Source organism: Nyctibius grandis, chromosome 4 (assembly GCF_013368605.1).
Source record: "Nyctibius grandis isolate bNycGra1 chromosome 4, bNycGra1.pri, whole genome shotgun sequence".
Taxonomy (NCBI): domain Eukaryota; kingdom Metazoa; phylum Chordata; class Aves; order Nyctibiiformes; family Nyctibiidae; genus Nyctibius; species Nyctibius grandis.
The window spans coordinates 53,606,014-53,622,652 of record NC_090661.1 but is presented as its reverse complement, the minus strand read 5'-3'; the positions used below and the strand labels follow the sequence as shown (position 1 = coordinate 53,622,652).

The 16,639-nt window shown below is 36.6% G+C and overlaps 1 protein-coding gene across 4 annotated transcripts in view; it reads left to right on the top strand.

The window, feature by feature from the left end:
* Positions 1-16,639, top strand: part of EML5 (EMAP like 5) — a 124,473-nt gene that overhangs the window by 45,503 nt on the left and 62,331 nt on the right. For all 4 annotated transcript variants that reach the window (XR_011047910.1, XM_068397597.1, XM_068397598.1 and 1 more), the window contains exons 10-15: positions 1,129-1,341; positions 3,208-3,375; positions 7,109-7,215; positions 7,618-7,736; positions 13,609-13,795; positions 15,567-15,672. Coding sequence is in view for 3 of the 4 variants with exons in the window: in XM_068397597.1 (XP_068253698.1) it covers positions 1,129-1,341; positions 3,208-3,375; positions 7,109-7,215; positions 7,618-7,736; positions 13,609-13,795; positions 15,567-15,672 (900 nt within the window). In the remaining variant the exon portion in view is untranslated. The remainder of the gene's footprint in view (positions 1-1,128; positions 1,342-3,207; positions 3,376-7,108; positions 7,216-7,617; positions 7,737-13,608; positions 13,796-15,566; positions 15,673-16,639) is intronic.

The window sequence follows — 16,639 nt, the reverse complement described above, 5'->3', positions numbered from 1 at the left end:
TCATTTACATGGATTAGTGATTGAAAGAGATTATAAGGTAAACCTTGTCAAAGGGTGCAGTTATTTCATCAGAGCTGAAGGATCTTCAAACAGGACACTTGAGTTCCTTTTCAGTTTTTGGTGGGGTATGTAGCAGTTAAACTTTTCAAGTGTGGGTGGTTTCTTTTTGGTTTTGTTTTTTTTTTGTTGTTGTTGGTTTTGGTTTTTTTTAAGTCTTCCTTTCTGATTTATTTGTCATTTTGCATATTTTTTCTCTGTGGCTGTTCTTTACTCTTGTTTATTCCAGTCCACTTGAGTTCTCCCTTGCCCTATCCCTCTGTTGAAGATTTACCTCCTTACAGTACCTGAGGCTGCTCCTCTCTACATCCCATCCCCTCCCCTCCCACTAGTCAGAATCCTATTAACAATAAGAAAACAGGAAAAAACCCAGCCCAGTTGCCTTTGATTTTGTTACCGCTAAAGACTGAGACGTGAATTGTTGGCAGTGTCCTGCTCAGGTTCTGCGGTTGCACACTCAGCCTGACTCACAGCTTGCGTTGTTCTTGTTTTGCTCCTGACCATTCTGCTTCTGACCATTCCTGATGACACAATATTTATTAAATGGGCCTTGGGTCTGACTCAGTACTTAAGCTCTTATATGAAACTTTGTGGGATTGGAACAATCTTATTACAGATATAGCTGATGTGAAATAATGTAACAAGGATCTAAGCATAAAATTGATATTTTCAGTAATTTACAGTGACCAGATCTAAATGAGTTCTTCAGTTTTTGCTCTAAATAATCCAGGTTTCTAGAATAGTTCAGCAACAGAATTTTTCCAAACTTTATCTTAGAATGGCTACATGTATTTTTTTGATAAACATTTAAAAATAACGCAACCTCAAACAGATATCAAGAAATACTAAAAACTGCAAAGTACCAAACCTATGATCTTTTAAGTAGTCTTGAGAAGCCTCACTGCTGATACTGTTGGTCACAATAGAGAATATTAGATCAGGACAGCCTTAGAAGTCAGCTTTTAATTCTGTCTCACTTGGACTTGATTTCTGGATAATTTTAAAATTTTTTACGTTCTTTAAAATTGCATAAGTGAATATTGAAAAATAGCTCTTTATTTTTGTTCTTAGGTGGAAAAGAAGTAACAAACAAGGAGGAATTAAAAGGCATTCAATGGGCATCATGGACTTGTGTTTCTGGCCTTGAAGTTAATGGAATCTGGCCCAAATATTCAGAAATAAATGATATAAATTCTGTGGATGCGAATTTTATTGGGCAAGTTATGGTTACAGCTGATGATTATGGAGTAGTAAAGCTCTTTCGATACCCATGTCTAAGAAAAGGTAGTACCTTTAAGTTCAATTATAAATGTGTATTTTTGAATTTTGGTTATTCAAGAAAAAGGTTTTAGAAAACTGGGTTTTTGAAAATTATATAAATGGCCAATATTTATTCTTAGAAGTTTAGTTTGAGCTCAAAGGTGGAAAACAATAGTAGGCTGGTGTATTGACAACTGTAATAGTAACAGTATTTTATTTGCATTTTGAGTAGGGTAGTCAAAAGTTTTACATACATTTTACTTTGTAAAATAGTCCTTTTTTTTTATTTGATAGTATTTCATGACGTGATGCACTATCTACCCTTTTGAGATACATATCTTTAAGTATTTCACCTTGGCCTTCAAGTAGTTTTCTTCCTTCCTCTGGATCTGTGATGGAGATTTGGGCTAGGAACTAGAAAAAAATAACCTTACTAAATGATTAGAGGAAATAAATAATTGAACAGCACATCGGTCCTGTAATCAGAGAGTATGCCACTGTATGTTACTTGAAGTTTAATAACTTTTCGAACACATTTTTCCTCAAAATTTTACTAGCAATAAGGACAAATCTCATGTGAAATTTTTAAAACTGAAGCCTAAAGCAAGGTATGTAATTTTCAAGTTTACTCTTCAGGACTGAGTGAACAGATGAGAAATGTATACCTTTTTAGATGAGAAAGGCTTCATTATTTTAAAGCTGTTTGAAGAACTCCATTCTAGACACCATTCAAGTTGAACTGCAACAAATTATTGATAGCAGAGGTCTCTGTCTTCAAGCTGGTAACATGGTGATGATCAGAGAAAGCCTGTGAAATGTTCCTGGCTTTTAAGAAGAGTCCTCTTAACCTAAGAACTTTGCCTGGGGACTAGATCAAATCTGTAAATTTTGAAAGGGGGAACAAAAAGTTGCACCATTGAATCATTGCAATTTGTAGCATTGCATGTTTAATGCTGGCTACAACTGCCTGATCTTCGTGATGGGTCTTAGGTTATGTCTTCAAGTAATATGTGCTTAAAGAAATGATTTTTTTAAAAAAATGACTGATATTCCCCTGTAGTTTTTTAATTCTTTTTGTAAAAGATGATATTAAAAAACATTTCATTTGAAACTTTCCAGTTTTATTTTTAAAGTGATAAGGCTTTTATTGGTACCTGAGGTAATCCAAAAGTATGTTCTTGAAAACAGTCTTCTGTCCATTTGAAGGAGACGGAGTTTGTTCCCTTTTTATCCCCTATTTTGCACTGGAATTATAAAACCAAAGAAAAGGCACAAGAATCTGTATAGTGATGTACTGTTAGGATCTTCTTTTTAGTAAGTGATCTAGTGATTGTGTTGTAATTATGTAGTAGTCAGTGAAAACATTAACTTGATGTAGTTATACTACCACTACTACTACTACTAAAGATGTGAGGATATGAATTGCTAGAACTGCTTAGCACTCAGATTGCACAAACAGCGGGAACCAGTGCTACGAGCACACATATAGGGGTGTTTTCACAGAGCTAAATATACATCATTTAACATTTAAATAGCTGCATCTTTTCAATGTAGAAATAATAATTGGCAAAATCTTGGTTTGTAAAAAATAAAATCAATAAAATCTTCCTTTAGTATACCTCATACAGCACTATCATATGTCTTCTCTCTTTGTGCTTGATTGTTAAAGATACTGTATCCTGGAATCCAAATTTTAAAATTTATCTTAAAGACAGATTAAAATTTGGGAATACTGCAAAAAGTTGCTACTATTAATTAAAATATCACTAGTAATTAGAATATCTTAATTAAACTATTACATTTTTTAAGGGTTCCTTGTTAAGTTTTCCTAAGGTGCTTCTGAAACATTTATTCCACATATATTGAAAGAGATTTTTATTCTTGTTCTAGGAGCAAAGTTTAAAAAATATCTTGGTCATTCTGCTCATGTGACAAATGTCAGATGGTCGCACGATCACCAGTGGGTTGTTTCCATTGGGGGAGCTGATCATTCTGTCTTTCAGTGGAAATTTGTCCCTGACCGGAAGTTGAAGGATTCCCTTCATATAGCACCCCAAGGTAAGTAACTTATTTAAAAAAAAAAAAACAACAAACACAAACAAACAAACAAACAAAAAGAGTGTGAGGATGGGAGGCTAAGGGAGAAGTAAAATTCTTTGGTGCAAGTATAGAAATAAATATTCAGAATTGTCAGTCTGCACAAAATTGTTGCTCTTTAAACTTTGCAGCTGCCTGAAGTACCTGGTAGTATTGCCTAATACTTGCCTGTATCCTGTATGCTCAATCTAGCAAGATTGTAAAAAAAAAAAAAATCACCGCTGTATTCCCTGTGCAAAGAGAAAATTTAAAAGTTCGGGTCATAGATATGAATTTATGATTTCTGTACATATCATCCTTTACTAAATTGACAGCAACTGGATGCCCAGATGTCAGCAGAAAAAAACAGATGTATATACTCATTAAGATTTTGAAGTATTTAGATGATAATTGAAGCATTGTAATTGTGTTTTTTATTTTTTTTTAAAGCAGACCTTAGGTTTTTAATGTTTGGGAAAAAAAACGTAGATCATATTTCCACTAGTGAATAATAGAGCAATTATTCTCATGACTGAGTTTCCCAAAATCAAACAGTTAACTGCGTGCCTCACTTGGCAATTCCTAAAGGAATTTAGGGAGGATTTGGGGGAAATAAATATATGGAGTTACAATGGAATAGGCTGTTTCACCCTTTAATTGCTGAGATCAGATGAAGATGTATCAGTGTGGACCCAGCCAATAGGTAAATCCCTCTTAGAACTAAAACTGGCAAAGAAAGTAAAAGAGAACAAAAAGGGCTTCTTCAAATATATCAGTAGCAAAAGGAAGAACAGGGAAAGTGTGGGCCCTCTGCTGAATGAGGCGGCAGCCCTGATAACTGAGGATGCAGAGAAGGCAGAGTTGCTGAATACCTTCTTTGCTTCGGTCTTTAATCCTAAGACCAGCTCTTATGATCTTCAGACCCTGGATATAGGAGAGAAAGCCTGGAGGAGGGAAGACTCTCCACTAGTCAGTGAAGACTGGGTTAGTGATCAGTTACGGAAATTGAATACACACAAGTCCATGGGCCCCGATGAGATGCACCCAAGAGTGTTGAGAGAACTGGCTGGTGTTGTTGCTCTACCGCTCTCCATCATTTTCGCAAGATTGTGGTGAGCAGGAGAGGTGCCTGAGGACTGGAGGAAAGCCAATGTCACTCCAGTCTTCAAAAAAGGCAAGAAGGAAGATCCAGCAAACTACAGACCAGTCAGCCTCACCTCCATCCCTGGAAAAATGATGGAGCGGATCATTCTGGAGGTCATCTCTAAGCACACGGAAGAGAAGAAGGTTATCAGGAGTAGTCAGCATGGATTTACCAAGGGGAAATGATGCTTGACTAACCTTATAGCTTTCTATGATGTCGTGACTGAATGGGTAGATGCAGGGAGACCAGTGGATGTAGTCTACCTTGACCTTAGCAAGGTGTTTGACACAGTTTCCCATGACATCCTCGTGAACAAACTCAGGAAGTGTGAGGTAGAAGAAGAGACAGTGAGATGGATTAAGAACTGGCTACACAATAGAGCCCAAAGAGTGGTAATCAATGGTGCCAAGTCCATCTGAAGACCTGTAACTAGTGGAGTCCCCCAGGGGATCAGTGCTGGGTCCAGTCCTGTTCAACATCTTCATCAATGACCTTGATGAAGGGTCAGAGTGTCTTCTCAGCAAGTTTGCTGATGATACGAAGCTGGGAGGTTTGGCTGATACACCTGAAGGCTGTGCAGCCATTCAGCGTGATTTGGACAGACTGAGAGCTGGGCAAAGAGGAACCTAATGAGGTTCAACAAGAATAAGTGCAGAGTCCTGCACCTGGGAAGAAGTAATAAAATGAACCAGTACAGGTTAGGAGGCAATCTGCTAGGGAGCAGCTCCGTGGAGAAGGACCTTGGAGTCCTGGTGGACAACAAGTTAACCACGGGACAGCAATGTGCCCTTGTGGCCAGGAAGGCCAGTGGTATCCTGGGGTGCATTAAGAAGAGTGTGTCCAGCAGATCGAGGGAGGTCCTTCTCCCCCTCTACTCTACCCTGGCGAGACCTCACCTGGAGTATTGTGTTCAGTTCTGGGCTCCCCAGTTCAAGAGGGACAGAGATCCACTGGAGAGAGTCCAACAGAGGGCTACGAGGATGATTAAGGGACTGGAACACTTGCCTTCCGAGGAAAGGTTGAAAGACCTGGGGCTTTTTAGCCTGGAGAAGAGAAGACTGAGAGGGGATCTTATTAATGTGTATAAATATATGAGGCCTGGGTGTCAAGAGGAAAGGTGCAACCTCTTTTCACTTGTGCCCTGCGATAGGACAAGGGGCAACGGATGCAAGCTAGAGCACAGGAAGTTCAACCTCAACATGAGGAAGAACTTCTTTACTGTAAGGTAGTTACAGAGCACTGGAATAGGCTCCCCAGAGAGGTTGTGTAGTCTCCTTCTCTGGAGACTTTCAAACCCTGTCTGGATGCGTTCCTGTGTAACCTGCCCTAGATTGGTCCGGCTCTGGCAGGGGGCTTGGACTCGATCTCCAGAGGTCCCTTCCAACCCCTAACATTCTATGATTCTATGATAAATGAATGCTGATTCAGTGCTGGCCTTGTCGGTGCCAAATGCAGAAAGAATCAATAGTTCTCTTCATCTCCTTGATGAAGCCTCCAAAAAGCCTTTAACTGGTTTGATCCTTCATGATATGAATGCATTTTCAACTAATTATTTCCCATGACCCAAATTTCTTGTTAACTACTGCTTCCCAAGCCAAAATTTCTATATATTAAGTGTTGTTTAGATTCCTTGTTCCTGTGTATATAACCTTACTTCTGGCTATCTGACAGTATGTGCAACATAAATCTGTTTTGTCACGCTATTGATAATTGCCCTGTTAATGGCTTTTCTGACTCCCTAATCTGCTACCTTTATTGGTAGCAGTATTGTTTTTCTCTAGATCACTGATAAAAATGTTAAGTAGTATAGCTCCAAAGATGGCACTTTTGCATATTTCTAGAAACATTTCTTACTGACTGGTGATTTTCTCTTTGCAATTACATTTTGAGATATTTTTAAATCCATTTGTGTTCCAGACTGATTTTGTGTCTGGTTTCTTAATTAAAAAAATACGCAACATTGAATCAAAGGTTGCAGAAAGATCCAAATATATTATCATTTATCAGCCAGGACATTCTTTTCAGTTTCTGTTGGAATGAAACTGTGCTACAACATTATCTAGCTTTCGCCAGATGTAAAACAGAAACATTGAATGACTACTCTTTTTCTCCACAGTCACCACAAATTTCTTCCTTCCCATATATGATTTTTTTTTTCCTAATCTACATTAAGATTTACTACTAATGTCAGTGGTTCACCTAACCATAAGTTTCTCTTTGGAGCCCTTTACTTCCCTTCTTAGTTTTCTGCAAGTCTTAGTTTCTGCTTTATACTCATTACTTCATTCTCTTCTTTCTTCCTTTTCTCCTAACATTAATGTTGATGAAATAATTTTAATGAATGAAAACTAACTCCCTCCCACAAACAAACAAAAAATCATACTTACAAGTTGGCTTATTTCTACTGTATCCACAGAATTGATCTTGTCAGCCTGTCAATTATTAGCAGTTTATGCTGTAGTTAATATAAGCATTGATTATAAAATCAAAAACATTAAGCAGTTACTTTAAACACTTTCTGGTTTGTGATTTAGGTTGCTTCATTTTCTGTTTCTGTTTTCTTGGTGGCAGAGAGTCTGGTTGATTCTAATAGTGATGAATCAGATTCAGATCAGTCTGATGTTCCAGAGCTGGACTCTGAAATTGAACAAGAGACACAGATCACCTATCGTCGACAGGTAAACATTTTAGTTTGAATGGCAGATGGAATGCTTTCCAGGGTTTAAGCTAGTCTTTTATGAAGACCTGTTGAAACTGGGGAGACTGAGAGCTGAGCAGGAACTGACCAAAACCTTTAGAATTGTTATTGTCTGATGCATTCAAAACGTTAAGATACAATAGAGAAAAAAAAAAAAAAGTGATTCCATGTATTCCTAGCATGTTCTATTAGAGTTTTGGTTGTAATTTGAAAACAAGTTAAGCTATACAATAACCAGCTAGAGTTATTGGAGATTTTTTTCAATGATGTCAGTATAACATTTTTGTGGGTGATAACTGGCTGAATTCTCAGTAGCATGCTTTTCTTATGAAAAGCATTTATTCTTAAATCTCTTAATTTATAGGTGTGCTCTTTCTTAAAGGTTTACAAAGAAGATCTACCTCAACTTAAAGAGCAATGCAAAGAAAAAAGAAAAAGTGCAGCTTCTAAGAGACGAGAGCGAGCTCCAGGGAACAGTATAAGATTGCATTTTGTTCATGGGTATGAAAACTAGGATTCTTTAAAATATACAAGCAGACTGTTTGTGTTTTGTAGATTGGTGTTTATTGGTCAGTTGCTTTCTGATTTACTGTTTTTATTTATTTCTGTAAAAATAAATTTACACTAAATTAATAGAAAGCTGTTATGCCAAGCTAGACTAATTCTGAACATGAATTCTGAAGTGAATTTGCACTGAAACTTTAGCTGATACTTATTATTTGAATAGAGGTAACTAAATGTAATATTTGGCTATCACTTGTATTTTTCAGAATCTGGAAAGTGATAGTTCTCTTTGGTATATTATTTTGGAAACTATGACAGAAACTTGGTGTAGCTGAAGATGACTGGGTTCTGTACTAAGTGGTGTTTCTACGAGTGTTTTATTAAAAAAAAAATATATAAACTGTTTGTACCTAATCTGAAACAATTTACATGTTCCTCTGTTAGTTTAGGAATTAAATTTAATTCTTAATATGTCCTGTAAGTGTGTTTAAAATTCAGTTTCATTCTCTTTTTGGTGCTAATTTGAGTAACAATGACTTTCAGATGCATCCTTGAAATCTTATGATTTTGTCTTTGGGATTGGTAGTTTCCCATAGCTCTTCATAAGTGAAGGCTTTTTCATCAGAACAAAGATGTGGTGCTTTAAAGCAAACTGGCAGTAGATGTTACTACATTAGAATAATGATCATAAATATAAATTCCCTTGATACAAAGCAAAACCAAAGCCTTTATTAAATTAAAGCATTGGAAATCAGGTAATATGGTGTGTTTCGTTTCAGAAGATACCTCTTTGCAGGAATACAACTTCTTTTTAGAGATAGCTAAATGCACAGATAAGTTACTGATACTGTCTATAATGACATGTAAACCATTTTAGAAGGGCTCCACGTGGAATGCTTAATAAATTAATTGGCTAAGAATAGTTAATCATTCAACTCAGCAATTTTGTCTGTAGGAGACATGGAGCCTGAGGAATAGCTTTGGAAATAATGACAACTGTGAAGCTTGGTACAGAGTGGTTTTTTTATTTCTATTTTTGACGGTCCAGAATTCTCAGTTGAAGATTTTTATATCTGTATAGAAAATGCATTAAGGTGGGTAGCTGTATGTAGTCTTTAAAGTTTGGTCTAAGAATCAAACCAAATGATCCTGAAGAAGATGTAGCACAACCAGGGGCCCTGGATCTTTGGGATTATTGTTATTTCCTTCGAAACAGAAGTGAAGCTTGACAAGAATATCCAGGAATGTCCAGAAGTAGAATGTCCAGTTGAGTTCTGTCTGGTTACCCAATGGGCATCGAGGAAACTAATGAAGAATCCATGCTGAACAACAGATTTTTCTCAGTGTCCAGGCTGTTAACTTTAAAGTGACCCACATCCAAGTGAGTAATAGGCATATTCTCTGATTCAGGAAGTCTGCTTTGCTTCATCTTTCTTTAGCTGCAATGGAAATGTCTTGGATGTTCCTTGAAAGTGTAAAAAGTGGTGCTTTTTTGAACTAGGGGAATAGGAAGCTCTTTTTCCTTTCTTTGTTTTTGAGCACGTTGTTTTTGTGTTTTGAATTTGTCAACTGCCTTGAAAGATGAACTTCTAAAATCATATCCTGTAAGAAATCTTTTAAACCTCTGGTTACTTACTGTTTTGGAAGGGGATAAAACCAATAATGCTCAGTATATGAGCCAGCCACTGACTAATACAGATGAGAAAGCAGCTTCTATTACCAGGTTAATCTTTAAGTGCGTCTTTCTCTTAAGAGATCTGATGCAATCATGATCAGAAACATGTTATTAAAGTGGTGTACTAGTTTGGCCTCTTTTTGACTATTCCTGTGTTTTCTTTCTGCCATGTCTTTGACAGTGGTGGTGGTTCAGAAATATAAAAAGGATACATCTTTTGATATATTCAGAGGAACCCCTTTCTCAGACTCAGTGCTTATAATACTTTCTTTTTGCTGCAGGGAACAAGGACGCACATATAATACTTACGTCCTGTATTCTTTCAAAGCTATGCTGCTGATCTCACAAGAATGATATTTTTTTTTTAATATTCAAAGGATTTAGGCAAAATCTAGTTTGAGTTTCAGGATATTCATTGAAGTGCCCTTATCGTAAGATGAAATTTGGTTACAGTTTCAAGATGACATGGGATTTCTCATGCTCTTAAATGAGTCTTATGACACCTTGCATGGATTCCTACCAGAGGGCTACAAATACCTACAAATAGCATCTGAAGGGAGTGAGTCCTATTGAGAAAACACTATTGCCATGTGAAAGTGTGGTTTTTGTTTTTCGTTTTTTGAATCTCTACCTTTATGCTAAAGACTTTGACCTCAGCCATGTTTATTTTGACATTTGGTTCTTCTGCAGATTTTTGGGGGAGGGTTGCACTACGTTTGGAGATTTCCCATATATACTTTGAAGAGTAACATACAAAGTTTGAAGCATAGCATCAAACAAACTTTGGACATTGACTCTTTTCCCAGAGAGGACACTACTTGTGAAGTTGCCCCTTAGCTGGCTATAGATGTGTAACTTGCAACTGTGGGTAGGATCCAGCTTCAGGTTAAAGAATTTACCGTTGTGTGCCTAGAAGTAGGTGGTTTTATGTGTGTATCTAAACTTCCATCACAGTCAACGGAGATCCAGTCAGTAGTCAGTGAAGCATAAGGAATGATTTGGCTCAAGTAAAATTAAATGTTGACTGGTTGGTCAGCTGAGTAGCCATGCAAGTTCCATTGACTGTATTGACTAGAACACTGTTCTTTAAAATACAGGTGTTAATATATCTAACACACAAGTGGACACCTGTGTTTACATGTCTTAATCTCAAACTGAATCTAGTCCCTGCTCTTCATGACCTTGGTAATGGCAAAATTTTTTTCCTACATTGAGGTAGCTATCTTTTCTTCTGGAAGTTACTGTCATATTAACTTGAGTCAGTCCTGGATTGATGGTTTGATTAGCTATTGCTGAAGACCACTTGAAAACATCAACTACTGCAGAATGCAGTGTTATGTTTATTGTGCCTTGTTGTGTATTATGCAGTAACTATGATGCAGAGCTTGCTTTCATTAGTTTCTAGTTGCTAATCAAGATGCCTTGTAAATTACTTCTGTGGCTTTTCTGCATGTGAAGAAATTGTTTCTCTTTGCGCTTTTTCTGAGATTAACTAATAATCTCAATTCTAAATTGGTTTAATAATATGGAGATGTAAGTATCGTGGAACTGTGTAGTATATTCTCAGGGAATGATCTTCTACACTGAAACATGCTGCTTTTCATCTCTGCTTGGACTGTCTAAGCCCATCACTTTATCATTCTGGTGAAAAGTACCTATATAGTAAGGGAGTTAGTAAACTGGCATGTGGGAAGACCAGATGTGTTTAACTGGGTTACAAAATGTGTTTGCACTGCTTGATATTTTGGCAAAATATGTTTTATTTTGGATGTTTTGGGTAGTCCTGTGCCACGGTTTAAACCTGGGCCAGCTATTAAACCGGTGGCAGACGCTCTCTATTAACGCTCCCCCCACCCCAGAAGGGAAAGGAGAAGAGAAAAGGGAGAGAGACTTATGGGTTGGAAAGTTAACACAGTTTTAAAGAACTATAATAATGAAAAAGAGTACAATAATAATAATATTGGAATAATCAAATATATACAAAACCAAGATTGAGCTCCCGTGAAGTCAGCCACGTCACCCCCGGCACTGCAGGGCAGGCTCCGGGAAGGCCCAGGCTGGGCCCAGTGATGGACGGGAACTGGATTCAGGAACGCACGGATCGGGATCGGGGGCAGCAGGAAAACGGACAGAGTCCTCTTCGGACACCGGCCATAGAAGAAAAGAGAGCGACCCGCGTGATCCCTCAGCTTCAAACTGAGAATGACGTGTATGGGATGGAATACCTCGTTGGTCAATTTTGGGTCACCTGTCCTGTCTGCTGCTCCCTGGAGGTGCCATCGAGAGGCACCTGGACAGGCCAGAGAACTGGGCAGGGAGGAATCTCATGAACTTCAAAAAGGGGAAATGCAACATTCTGCATCGGGGCCGGGGGGGGAATGGACCTGGACCATCTGCTGGTCTGTTTAAAAACTTTGTGAGAAGGTTTAGGAATTTTTCTCTAATCACGTGTGATCTGACCATTGCGTGTAGCGTAGGTGAGCCAACAGCATGTTCAGACCTGCTCCAGGTAGGTGCTGTGGTATTTTCCAGTAATGCATAGGTCTTAATATTTGTGAATGTGGATCATGGATCCATAGGTGGAGTTTTCAGAATAGCATCCATTGAGCTAAAGTTGGTCAGCTGCCTTAAAGATTCATTACTTGACCAGTGCATATGGTTGCACTGTGTATGCAAGGAAAGCTATATATAACTTTATGAAAGACTTTTCTACCTGTGCTGCATAATTTCTGTGTCATTTAAACCTTTTAAGTGTTTTATATGCAGTAATTGTCTTAATGCTATCCCATTCATTTTGTGTATGACACTTATTGGTATTTGTACAGATGCATCTTTGTCTTACGTGATAAAGACCTACACAGTTGCAAAAAGATCCTGAATTTGTTTTCTTCTTAAAAATAATGTGATTTGTTTTGATGATACATGCTTTTAATTAAGCAAAGACATTAATATGATGAGAAGTATAACATAGACAGCAGAGATTTCTTTTAGTTTGCAGTTGCTGATGGTGAAAATTTACTTATTTTGTTTGCCAAGAATGACTTGCTGATCATCTTCAGGGCTTTTCTCCAACTAGTTCAATTAGAGTGCAATTAGTTGAATTAGGGTGCAAAAATACTAACGTATTATGATCCCTAAATAAAGATAATTTGTGGGCAATTCAAACACATTCCAGTGTCATTCCCTTCCTGTAAATTTAACTATATATTTAGAAATGTGACCAGATTTTGCCTGCATCTTTGCAAAATAATTAAGAAGTTGATTTAGTGAAGATCTGTAAGAACAGAAGAAGGAACAGAAAGAGGTTAGCTAGGGAATTAATAGCATAGAAACAGGATGTGTCAGGAGTATATGGTGTATTGTTTGTATCAGAAGAAAGGAAGGAATGATTTTAAGTTACGCATTTTTAAATGTTATCTCCATTGACTACCAAGGATAGCATTATTAAAAACACTAATTTAAAACTTGCTTGTTTGTTTATTTTTTTAATGTTTCGTAGCCTCTTAAATTACTTCTGAAAGTAGGACCCTAGTCTTTTTGAAAACGCCACCTTTGGTTTATATGGGGTACTGAATCTTAATCACATCTAGGAAGAAATGTGTATACTGTGATAGTGCATACAGACCTCAGTTGGGAATTGGCCTACTCATGCCAGTTGCTGTATCAGTACAGAAAGGAGACAGGGTTTTCCTCAGAAAAGAAACTGATCTGGAAGAAAATTTATGTATTTGTTTTGTTAGCAAGTTTCCAGAAACTTTCAGTTTTATGATGTCCGTGTTGTCGACATTCTTGTGGAAACTTTTGCTGCCTGATTTTTGAGCAGTAAGAGGTAGAAAATGTCCAAAGTATTGGTTTTGGCTATTTCATTCAATTACATGTTGCATACCTGAATTCTTCATGTGGTCTGGAAAAATTACTAGCTATTACTTCCTCTTCTAAACTAGTTGTGGAGAGTAACTGTTAAATAGCAGCCACTTTCAAACTAATGCTAGTAGTACTGATGTCTGAATAGTAAATGAAATTGATAAATTGGTGTTCCTTTGGGAAAATATGTTAATAATCTTAAAACACCAAAACAATAATTGGTAAGTAATCTGAGTTTTTACATGTGCAAAATGCATCTTGCATAATTTTATCTCAGTTTCGGTATATATGGTTATGACCTTGATGAACAAACTTTTTTTCTTTAATTAGTTACAGAGCTTACGACTGTCGAAGCAATTTATTTTACACTCAGACGGGTGAAATTGTATACCATGTTGCAGCAGTGGGAGTGGTGTACAATCGACAGCAGAACACACAGCGCTTTTATCTAGGTCATGATGATGACATTCTTTGCCTTGGTATTCATCCCTTAAAGGACTATGTGGCAACAGGCCAGGTAGGATGTGTGTTTATCTGCAATAAGAATCTGAAGGTGTTACTACTGAATTTAGAAAAACCTATTTTGGAGGAAGGAGGTCCAGTCTGCATTTATTCGGGTGGACTGCATTTCTGTTACAGGTGGAATCATGTCAAAAAACTGCAACATAAGTGTTTTTTCCAGTTCTTTATATTAATTCTGATAAGAGTCTTTAGTTGATAGGTTTCTTTTAACCTCCTTTTTTATTTAAGTATAGATTAATATTTTTTATTCAGCATTATGTTGCTTCTTCATGATAACAAGTAGAGGAAATATACAATTAAAATATATTTTTTAGTATCTTATTTGTGAAGTTAGCTATGTTATTATTACATTCATGTCTTATGTATAACATGAAGTTAACAGTTGTTATTACTTTCTGGCATTTCAATTTCATGCATTATATTTTTGGTTATCACCTATAGCTAAACTATTTACTGTTTGTACGTGCAACACAGGTGTGTATGTTGCTACAGTATTTATAATAATTCATTTTATCTTTCACCAGACAGTAATTTTAGGTAAATTTTTTTCACTCTTATTTTATGACAAACATCTCTTCCCATAAATGTTTATACACCAGAACTTGAAGGTTTGATTTGATGTTTCAGGGTTTTTAAATTATTATCATTATTATTCTTGTTGTTGGAGAACATGTGAACTGAAATTTTTAATAGAAATAAACCTTTGCTTATAGAGCCCTTAATTTGTGTAAAAGTGTTTGAGATGAACATAAATTTACAGGTCAGTTTAGAGATTAAACCCCTAAATGTGAGAATTGATTCTATTTAATTTTGGAGTAGTAAAGACTGAATAAAAATGTGCCTGGATTTACTATATTTTAAAATATCTTATGCTATCAACAGAAAGATACACTCCATTATATGCTGGTTTACATACACATATTATATATTGTTGTATACTACATTATCTGCAGAAAATTAGGTAATGCAATAATCAAATTCCGCATGCAACACTAGTTCAGATTTTTCCTGATAGTGGACATTATGAAAAGCTTTGCAGACCTCACATATTAAGTTTGTGGCAAACGCAGAAATAGATCCTAGTTTTCTTGAGTCCTGCCCCTGATCTTAAACATAGGAGAGTGTTCTTGTGGTTTTGCAGCCTTTTTTTGTGTACTGAGGTGCAAAAACTTTGGAGTAGCAAATAATCTCGTTAATATTGACTAATAATGCTTGTACATAGTTGAAAAGAATAAGCTATATTTCATTTCTTACCAAGACCTAGTTACTTGCATTAGGACCATTCTAGTGGAGATTACTCCACAGGTATCAATGCATTAGAACCTGGCTCGTAGGCACTTGTAATGACACCAGAAAGCAACAGAAGTCACCTTGATTTCTCAAACATAGAGTAGCTTACATGCTAGCAATAAAAATAACCTTCTATTTTTAGACAGGGAATGATTGATAGAGAATTGATGGAATAAATTATGCCACAGTGCAATCAAGGAAGGGCTTCTCCCCCCTCCCCCAAGAGGACTCTAGTTAATTGTGATTAATGTGCCTGAGTTCTTTGGAGGGAACAAAGAGCCAGCTGGGGAATAGTATTTGTAAAGCAAGAGAAGGAACAACATACTGCTAGCCAGACAGAAGTAATACTAGGAAAAATTTATCACTGTAAATTTTTTCAAATACTTTTAAGACTGTTTGTCAATATACTTTTAAACAACTGTGTGAAATAATTGAGAAATGAAAAAAAAAATGGTTATAAATGTGTATATTTTCAGGTTGGTCGAGATTCCTCAATACACATTTGGGATACAGAAACAATAAAACCACTCTCAGTATTAAAGGGCTATCACCAGTATGGTGTTTGTGCTGTTGATTTTTCAGGTAATACTTTTTTATTTATTTATTTATATACAATTTTCCTTTTCTGTATGAAAATACAAGCTAATAAATTCTAATGAGCAATTGGGAATTCCTTTTCACTGACGATTTTGTATTAAAAATATTCTTCAGTGATCAATGTGAAATGAGAGAGGCTGTCTTAAAATTGTCATACATTAAAAATGCTCCTGTGGAGTCTTGCACATGAGGAAATGCAAAACCAGGTTCTGTGCCATTTGATAGCTGAACTGATTGCTTTGGAATTTCTTTTGGTTGTATGAGGTAGGATCACAGATCTTGAGTGTTGTGTCTGCATTACAACTGTGTAAGCAAATTTTGAACAAATTGGTCAGGTGTACACTTTTTTTTTTAAATTAAATCCTGCTAGCCAGTTGAGTAGCACACTGATAAATTCAGCAAGTCCAGTTACAGAGTTCTTCTGGGCAGAAACCCAGCCTCTCTCTACACTTTATGCTAACATAAGAGACTTTCAGTTAAATCTTGTGAGATTTTTGCACCCCATACATTGATTTCCTGTACCAATGTTAAATTTCCTTTTCTTTACTGGCTTCTATTAATTCTTTACTGGTTTGGATTTACTTGATAGGATCTCTGACCTCACAGTGAAGATGTGTGATCACAAAGATTGGTAGTTTAAGGTCTTTGATGCTTCTTACCTTTCTTTGGTTCTCCTTTTTCACTGAGACCTGAATCTCATTTCCCAAATTCTGGCATGGATACATAGCAATTTCAAAGGTGGATACATGTCAGAAAGTTGTTGATCGTGAGTGAGCACAAATAACTTCTTTCTTGGAGGTTGGTATGGAATATGTGTCAGAGCTTCTCAGAGACTTCACACTATTACTAAGTTTAAGAATATTTCAGAAACTTCAATATTGCTTCAATGCTTTCCTGTTTACAAATGAACAGGGATTTTCAGAGTGAACAGAAGATTCTCACAGTACAACCT